The 9,562-nt window shown below is 39.1% G+C and overlaps 1 protein-coding gene across 1 annotated transcript; it reads right to left on the bottom strand.

Moving 5' to 3' along the window:
• On the bottom strand, positions 4,678 to 9,113 carry LOC109231383 (vesicle-associated membrane protein 711). The gene is made up of 4 exons (XM_019397034.1): positions 8,606 to 9,113; positions 6,878 to 7,068; positions 6,099 to 6,262; positions 4,678 to 5,177 (listed from the first exon to the last, which is right to left on the bottom strand). The coding sequence occupies exons 1-4, from the start codon at positions 8,820 to 8,822 to the stop codon at positions 5,087 to 5,089; spliced, it is 663 nt and encodes a 220-aa protein (XP_019252579.1). The 5' UTR covers positions 8,823 to 9,113; the 3' UTR covers positions 4,678 to 5,086.

Here is a 9,562-nt window from a genome sequence, read left to right as displayed (position 1 = left end):
ATCATTTATCGCGGCGTTGAATTTTCTTCTGACTTGCCACACTTGGGGTGGAAGGGGTAAACATTCAATTTATGTGTCGCTATCTCCTTCAGCATGCCCGACATATCTGCATAGGAAAAAGCAAACAGGTCTACGTTATTTTTTAAGAACTGGCGGAATTTACCTGGTTCTTGGAGCTTGTGGCCGACGAAAGCTTTCTTGTTGTGGTCGTTCTCATCGAGTTGGACGGGGTCGAGGTCTTCTACGGTAGATTCTGTAGCTTCTACGACTTCAGGATCTTTGATCATATCCTTCTCGTCCTCGCTCGACCTCGACCCTGTTGATTGCTATGCTTCTTTGACTTTACCCTTTAATTGTCGGGTGTGTGTGCAATCTTGGGCGATGCAGGGTAGCATTCCCGGGCAGTGCGTTATTCTCCTCGGATGCTGAATGCCCCCAAAGGGGTGGGAAATTTAATAATTTGATATAAACTGGAGGGGGCGACTTTCATGGCGTGGATCCAAGGCCGACCTATGATGGCGTTGTACGCCGTATCCTGGTCCATGATGTGGAAAGTGGTCTCCAAAGTGACGCCGTCGGCCAAGACAGGCAGCGTGATTTCTCCGGATGTCCGTTCAACTATATTGTTAAAACCTGTCAGTGTGATACAGCGTGGCACTATCCTATCCTCGAGCTTCATTTGGGTGAGAACTCGAGGGTAAATGATGCACGCGCCGTTCCCGTCATCGACCATAATACGTTTTACATCAGTATCTAAGATGCGTAAAGTAATGACAAGGGCGTCAAAGTGAGGAAAAACCAAACTATGGGTATCTGACTTATTGAAGATGATATTTTCTTCGAGTTCATTATACTGTTTGTGAGTTATTGACCGCTTGAGTTTGTGGGTGGTGGTGAACTTCACGCTGTTGATTGACGCGTCGTCGCCCCCTCCGATGATCATTTGGATGGTTCGAGCCGGGGAGGGTGGTTTTGTTCACGTCCACGGGCGAAGTTGGCCCTCCCTCGGTCGCTCATCAGCTCTTTCAAGTGCCCTTGGTGAAGCATGTTCACGACCTCTTGTCTTAAGGCGATACAGTCCTCGATTTTGTGACCCCGCTCCTAGTGGAACTCATAGAGGGCATTAGATTTTCTGGTGCTCGGGTCGGATCTCATCTTCTGTGGCCACTTCACTTTTGGGTCGAGCTTCTCTAGTGCGTAGACTATTTTCGAGGGGGAAACACAGAAATTGTGAGCGGATAATAAGGGGGGCATACCTCTCTCACTTCGGTGAGTTCCTGTTCATGGCCTGGATGGGGCGAGGGGGCAGTATGAGGGTGCCTCTGACGTAAGGCTGATGTCTCTCCCGATTAGGTCGTGGTCCTGCTAGGTCTCTCCTATTGTTGTTCCTCCGGTCCTTTTTGGACTCGGCTTGTACCGAAATTAGCCGTTGGGTTGGCCCCTTCAGATCATCTTCGCCGGCTCGCACTTCGGCGTAATACGCATTGTGTATTTCATCCCAAGTGGTCGAGGGATACTTCATGAGGCGGCTTAGCAACTTTCTGGTTGCCCTGGAACCGCTTCTATTCAACCCGTTCTGAAAGGCTGCCACGGCCATTCCTTCCGATACATTTGGTAGGGTCATCCTTACTCGGTTAAATCGGGCAAGGAAGTCCCTTAGTCCCTCTCCAGGTGATTGTTTGATGGAGAATATGTCATTTACCCTTGCCTGCGCCTTTTTTTCTCCGGCATGGGATGTCACGAACTTGTTGGCCATTTCTTCGAATGTTTCAATCGAACATGCGGGCAGATGTGAATACCAAGTTAACGCACCCCCGGTGAGGGTTTCATCGAACTTCTTCAATAAGATGGATGATACTTGCTCTTTGGCGAGATCGTTGCCTTTTAACCGCGGTGACGTAATGAGTCACATGATCTTCGAGGTCCGTTGTGCCGTCGTATATTTTTCAGGTACGACGGCATTTTAAAGGTTTTGGGTATTGCATGTGGTGCAGCTTCGTCGATGTATGGCTGCTCAACAAACCGACCGGCGTCCCTTTTTGGAAAGAGTTTTGGGGCGCCCGGTATTTTGTCTACCCTTTCTTGATGCTCTTTCATTTGGTTGCGGAGCATTTTATTCTTGTTCTCCGTCTTCTCCATTTTCCTCAGAATGGTTGTGAGGGTGTCGTTACTTGCGTCACTAACATTGCGAGTGATACCTGTTACGGGAGGGGGGGGGGGATGTTGCTCGTCAGCTGCTGGTGCAATGCAAACCCTTACCTCTTCCCGGTTTGGACTTTGAGCGGGCTCGACGTGGAAATTGGTTAGCGTGTTTGTCGACCACGCCTCGAGTAGCTTTTTTACTACCGCTGATGCCTCTTCTGCTGCGGATGTAGAGGCTCCTTTACCGTGCGAGGTCGTGATGCTGCCATGAGGAGGGCGAGAGTTGTTTCTCCTGGGAGAGGTATTTGGTGTTACCTCCTCGCCCTCCACCTCATTTACTTTGTTGATGATATGAAGTAGGTTGGCACCTTCCTCTTTTTCTCTCCGTTGCCTGTCATGTAAATTTGTGCACACGGGGGAATATAGGGTTTTTTGCATTGTGTTTTTTTTATCTAGAAGAAACTAAAATTTTAACTAGGAAATCCCCACAGACGGTGCCAAATTGTTTGACAAAAACGTATGAAACCTTCCGTTGAACTAATTAAATAAGAAGATAATGAGTAAATCCTGATTAAACATAATAAATTCTAGATCCGAAATGTGTTTATGCAAATAACGTGGGATTGCGTTAAAAACTATTTAATGTAATGAACATCAAATGACATTGCTATGAATGGGAAGGGAGTAATGATAAGCAATAAATACATTAAATGACACTAAATGTAAATAGAGAGAATAATTCACCCAAATATTTGACTGAGGTGGATGATTCTCCTCTTTGACAATGATGTAAGACAAATGAATATGGGGATATAGAGAGATTTCTCGGATCTGATGCGAGAAAGTGTGGAATTAGCAGCAAATGGAATCTTCATGGAAAGGCAATGTTTGTACTTAGAGTTACTCTCATTAGGGGTGTTCATAGTTCGGTTTGGATGGTTTTTCCCTAAAAAGAAACCAAACCAAGTAAGTCGGTTTTTCAAATATTAGAACCAAACCAAACCAATTAAGCTGGTTTTTTCTCGATCCGGTTTATGTCGGGTTTTGTCGGTTTTTCGATTTTTTCGGTTATTTGTCGGTTTTTTCTTAAATATAAGACATACACTACCAAACACATATTTCGGAGACCACATTTTCATCGTAACACTATCAAATCAATTGCCCTTTGAGAAATCTATTATTTACCAAGATATATTGATGATAATTGAATCAAATAGTGATGAATAATTTAAGGACTCAATTAAAAATATATTATTTTTAACACGAAATGGATTCTTATACTTAACAAAAGAAAACTACCAATCAAACTATAATGTAAAGGTAAAGCGCTATACTAAAAGTGCAAACTATTAACATTTACCATTAAATTTTTGAAACATTGTATAAAAATATACATATATATAGGTGTAATAATAAATTTGAAATTGCTACTCCTATAGTCGGTTTGGTTCGGTTATTTTTCGGTTTTTTTCTGATTAAAACCAAAACCAAATCAAATTTGATCGGTTTTTAAAATTCAAAACCAAAACCAAACCAAACCAAAAAGTATCGATTTTTTTGGTCGGTATGGTTTGGTTTTCGGTTTAGTTCGGTTTTTCGGGTTCTTATGAACACCCCTAACTCTCATATAGAATATTACCTCCCCCTTTTCTTCTTTCTTCCTTTCTATTTATATGGGACATATCACTTACCTAACATAAAGTACAAGTGCAGAGAATATTCAATAGAATATTCCCCTAAAACATCTTGCTATAAAACTAGCCGTTATAGCCGACCTGAGTATTTGACCTCGACCTCGGTTGCTTGACTCGCCGATAAGTTCCTTCCATCTCGAGTACGACCTCGACCTAATCGTCTCTTAGTAATCTACCTTTGAGCAAAATTCCCTTGGTCAGATTTCGTCCCATACAACTTTCTTATTAGTCTATTTTTTTTTTTTGGTGGGGGGTGGGGAATTCCCAGAGAATCCCGCAGCTGCTACTCTTTGGGTGTGTATTGGATAACCTACTCTTTGGGTGTGTATTGGATAACCTGCTTACTATGCAATAGCTAGCAAATCACACAAAAAAGATAAATCGTACTAGACAAGCCCGATGCGATGAGCTCTAACTCATGCCATTGATTAATTCCAGTTTAATAGTTTGAATGGCAGCATTAAATGGATAATTGCTTGCATAAAATATGAAGTATCTTACAGGGACCGAACCTTCTAATTGTAACATGTTTTTTTTTTTTCCGGATATTTATCATCATCACCTAATTGTAACAGGTTCAATTTTGTATTTACCTAATAGGACACAAGATATATTCGTTTTTTCGAAAGTCTAGTTATAGTGACAATATCAAAATGAAAGTTAACTAATTTGTCAGTTCACCTATTTTACCAAAATACAAGAGGCAATGAGCATCTTTTGATTTTTCTCCCCCATTGTGACACCAAAGGAGACTGCAACAACACATTGAGACGGAACATTCCTAGATTTGAAAACCTTCTGATCCATATTCTCCCTCCTACTAGAATATATACATGACCGATGAAAAAAATATCAAAATATATATCACCATTCACCACAGAATACATTCCAAAATACAATCAGCAACATATATTCCACCAGAGTTAAGCTGAGAGTCAATGGTGTATCATTATACTACATAATCAGTTTCACAAAACGTCGAAATCTGAATAGGTTACATGAGCTCAATTCCAAAAGTAAACTCTTTCCACGTTTCTCAAGCAAGAGTTTAAGCAAACTTACAACCTGAATAGCTTCTAGCAATTGGTACAGTCGTACAGATAATACATCGCAAGCACAAGATCAATGTCAAAGCATGAATTCAAGCTTTACCTCTAGAGAACTAAGATCAAGGAATTGCACCTATGAGAACCGCAATAGAGAGCGAGAAAACAACAACCAAATCCCAGTAGATGTTGATCCAGTGATGCTCACTTCAAACAAGTTGGAAGTGTGAGCCCATGACAGATAAAAGCCAAAATAACATATATTATCACAAGGAGAAGGAATATTAGTGCAACCCTGCAAAAAATCAAACATCATGTATTAGTATCCTGTCAAGATCACAAAGAAAGATAAACAAAAAAAAAAGGAATACTTGAAGCTGGAGTAGTACATAATATCGTAATCATGCTAGCAAATCATTAGCCACTTAAGGATAGAGCAATATGCATTTTCAAGAGAATGGCTATAGTAATAAGTATATGCAATCAGCCATATGCATTAGAACTACTTCACAAATCACACACCCTTGGAACAATCTCAAAATCCAAATTAAAGTAGCAAAAGGTAGCAGCTATATAATAATATAACAACAAGTGGCACTAGCTATATTGAAATGTCAAAGAAGAATTTGTCACCAACTCTGAAGTCAACTAAAGCAGCAAACAGTCAAAACACACTGGGACATATAACAATGTGTCAATGTGTCATGCTAATTAAATACTAGACATTTTATCATACTTATAATAGGACTTTCCAAAACCATGAGGATATACAACTCAGCAGGAGAAATGTGAAAGAGATACAAAAACGGGGTTTATTGAGGTTTTAAAGAATATTTCTCTGGATTGATCCTTTGAGATGCACACAGTTTCAAGTCATTTAGGTAGTCAGTAGCACTATACCTTCCCCGATGTAACTAGGGATTAAGTGCATTTCCTTTTTCTTTCCGTTTCCTATTTCTTAAAGGGAATTGAGTGCCTCAGACATGCAACCCTAAATGTTTGAAGTTGAGTTTAAACCCCAATCCAAGAAAAGACATGACTCCATTTTGGATAAATGACACCATACCCCCCCCCCCCCCCCCCCCCCCCCCCCCCACCCCTCCCCACCCCCCCCCCCCCCCCCCCCCCCCCCCCCCCCCCCCCAATAAAAGGAAAGAAAGAATGAATGAAAAAGACAAGAAAAGAAAAGAAAAGAGCTCTTGTTTAAGCTGCATACGTGAGCTTGACATTTCTCCACCACACAGTGCTTCTGAAACGCCGAGCTTGCTTCCTGAATCGGAAAGTATTTTCTTGCATATTAGCAGTTTTATCAACCAGCAACTCCAGGCGGTCACCTCTCTCCAGAACTTTATCGATATTTTCAATCATGACATTACGCACCTGTTACAGGCATGGGATATCCTCAAACTTCTCAGTAAATGACAAAATAAAGGCTGTTATCATATGATTAAATCAGTAAGTCACTACAACATGGATTACAAGGAATGTCTTAATACTGACAGATAATCTGAGGGAATTGAAGAACTGCATCAATACACCATTATTTTATTTGGTCTATAACTCACTCCTATCCCAATTTGTCTGGCATTCTTTGACTATAAAATAGAGTATAAAAAGGTAAGAAAGACTTTTGACAAATAAGCTAAATATACATAAAGTGCGCGAAGTACCATTATGTCACACATAATTTTTTATCTATCCAACTTACATCAAGACATGTCAATGGTAAAATGAGAATGTCTAACTATACAAAGGTGCCAACCTTTTTGGGATGGACAAAAAAGGAAAGAGTGTCAAACAAATTGGGGTTGGCGAGTGGTATGTTTTGCATGGTATTGATGAGGTACCAGTAACAATTTTGTTGAGTCATTTAAAGGTTAAGCAACTATATGTGCGTCATCCCTCTTCAAATTGAGAAAATTGCAGATTTCAACAAATCTGCTGATGTGCATTCATCTAGCACATTAGCTTCCTGAACAATATATGGGAACTGACCTGGCTCATTTCACCCTTTAGCCTGTTTATTCTGTCTGCATTTGGATCACTAGAGTAATACTCGATTTGCTGGCTAAGGACCCTTGAGAATTCATCATTCATGGCATAAGCTTGTGCAGAGAGAACTGCCCGACCATAGGTCCTCACAAATCTTTGGTGAATTTCTTCAAGGAATGCAAAAGGGATTCTTCCTGTAAGGAGTTTCAATACAGTAAAATATCCATGGAAGATGACAGTCTTCTGAGCTAACAGTCAAGAATATAAAATGAAGTTTCTCCTAGTGCAGTAATATTACAGTAGATCAGTCTGTGTAAGATTTAGAAAACTTCAATTTTTCAAAATCCATAATGTGCCTTAAAAGACTGATTATTTAGCATTGAATAGAAATAGACCAGAATAGAGCGGAACAAAAACAGAAGATCCATATAGCTCCCAACTAATTTGGACTTGAGGCAGTTGATACATTGACAAGATCAACTTCACAATTTAAAACGTTTTAACCAAACTCAATTAGATGTCTGAATTCTGATAATGTTTAAATCTTTTTCTTAGAAATAACAAGTACCCGAAGTTAAAAATGCATAATCTAGAGAATGAGTACAATGCAGAAGTTCAAGATGTCCAGAGGGAGAACAAAGTAAATATTCTAACAGTATCTAATGTTGTTGGAAGCTAGTGGTGAGGTAATGAGAAGGACCAAAAACTATAAACAACCACAAAATTCTTTATTAATCTCTAGTTCACACTGCAGATTCCACACCAAAAGTCCTCAACAATGTTTAATAGTCCATCAGTCACAAAAAGAATGACACAATTGATCACATGAGAGTAAGCATTTCTAATTTTCGTTGTGATTTTGGTACATGGCACTCGATAGGAAGCTGTGGAGGTCGAGCATTAAGGTTGTAGGTTAGGAGGTAGTTGAGCATATTTAGTCTACCAGTGTGAGGCTACACTGATAGGATTTAGTCTTAGACTGCTAGTGGTCAGTGTTGTGTTTACACTTCTCTTCCGTTTTCATAGTGCCGGGCCTTATTTACTGGTCATTATTTCTGCCTTTCATCTATTCGTTGGTTTTGTGTTGTTGTTATTATTTCCATGATGGTGCTGATATATTGTCTCTTTTTGTCTTTTCGTCTTCTTTAGCCGAGGGTCTTTCGGAAACAGCCTCTCTACCCCATCGGGTAGAGGTAAGGTCTGCGTACACACTACCCTCCCCAAACCCCACTTGTGGGACTGCACGGGGTCGTTGTTGTTGTTGTGATTTTGGTACAAGTTTCTTTATTGAAATAAAATTTAGATATTTAGAAACTACAAATAAAATGTTATAAATCTAAGTTTGGTTTAAAACATTTCAAAATCACAGAAAAGAACTGTTTAAACCCCCAAAATACAATAGTGCCCTGTTATCTTAATTTTAAAGTTTTGGCAAGGTCTCAGTACAATCCAAAATTTAGCCAACAGAATGACCCTATATTTTGTATTCAAATTTCCCGGAAATAAATCCAAAATTAAAACATTCCTGAATCTCTTAGTCAATTACGCCCTCAAAACTGCAAGTTTTTAAATTTTTTGTTGGTTGCCACTTTCACTTTTTCATAATTAAATTGACCAAAAATAGGCACTTGAAAAGTATATAAAACATCAAATTCAATAATCCTAAGTTATAAACTCCAAAATCAAACATTCCAGAAAAAGGCTTTTTTTGTTTAGAAAAGGTCAACTTACTTCCGGCAACCTCCTCGGCCATACAGAGAACAGTGAGTCCATCGGTACGTTTAACATGGAAAATATAGCGATCCTGAGAATACGAAGCATTAGAATCATTATTCCCTGGTATTTTCTCCAATATCTGCCTCGCAATTGCGCTCGCGTTTGTCGACGTAGCACTGTACTCTGCCAATACTACTGATCCCCTCGCTACCAGCGCATACAGAATCGCCATTTCTCCTTTTCTCTATCTATTGCTCTTACTCTGAATTATAGAAATAATTTTGTGAAAAAATCTGTCTATGATTGTACTTGTATATATCTGATTGGATCAAACGCTATCAAAGAGTTGAAATTAGAAATAATTAAGATTAAAATGAATTAATTGATGTATTAAAATGTGATGAGTGGGGTATATATGTGTGTACAGGAGAAGAGATGATTGATTGAAAGCTGGATCTTAGGCGGGGGAACATTGACCCACGCTTTTCTGTTGCCTTTTTGGGTTGTCAAATTAGCTTATGCATCATCACTGAATTTAAAATTTGAAAGCCGTTTATCTACTAAAAAAAATATTTTTCTTACTTGCATTCACATAGTGAATGAATCAAATAAAACACTTGTGGCTAATTACTTATAATAAGTAAAATTTGTCATCTTATATATAAGACTAAAATATGGTATAACATGTTAAATTAAGAGTTAATACCTTAAAACTCCTTAAACTATCATATTTTTGTTAGTTTCCTACTTATACTATTTGGTGTCCCCAAAACCCCCCTACATTATATTGCCACTCGTATTAAAAAGAGCCCGAAATTTTTTTGATGCTTTTTTGGACAAAAAGCACATTTTTAATGCTAAAAAAAAAAGATACACAAATAGGCACTTCACACTACTATACTGCGAATTGACTTAACGGAAATTTAGCCGTTAAGCTAATTCGCAGTAGAGTACTGCGAATTAAAAAAAAAT

This window comes from Nicotiana attenuata, chromosome 8 (genome assembly GCF_001879085.1).
Source record: "Nicotiana attenuata strain UT chromosome 8, NIATTr2, whole genome shotgun sequence".
Taxonomy (NCBI): domain Eukaryota; kingdom Viridiplantae; phylum Streptophyta; class Magnoliopsida; order Solanales; family Solanaceae; genus Nicotiana; species Nicotiana attenuata.
The sequence above is the reverse complement of the archived record's forward strand: the minus strand, read 5'-3'. Positions and strand labels throughout refer to the sequence as shown.

Excerpts from the sequence above, each read along its gene's own strand:
- LOC109231383 (XM_019397034.1), bottom strand. The coding sequence starts at position 8,822 with ATGGCGATTCTGTATGCGCTGGTAGCGAGGGGATCAGTAGTATTGGCA. Across the intron at positions 7,069-8,605 it reads GGCCGAGGAGGTTGCCGGAA|GAAGAATCCCTTTTGCATTC; the intron begins GTAAGTTGACCT and ends AACTCCTTACAG. Across the intron at positions 6,263-6,877 it reads TAAAGGGTGAAATGAGCCAG|GTGCGTAATGTCATGATTGA; the intron begins GTCAGTTCCCAT and ends TGCCTGTAACAG.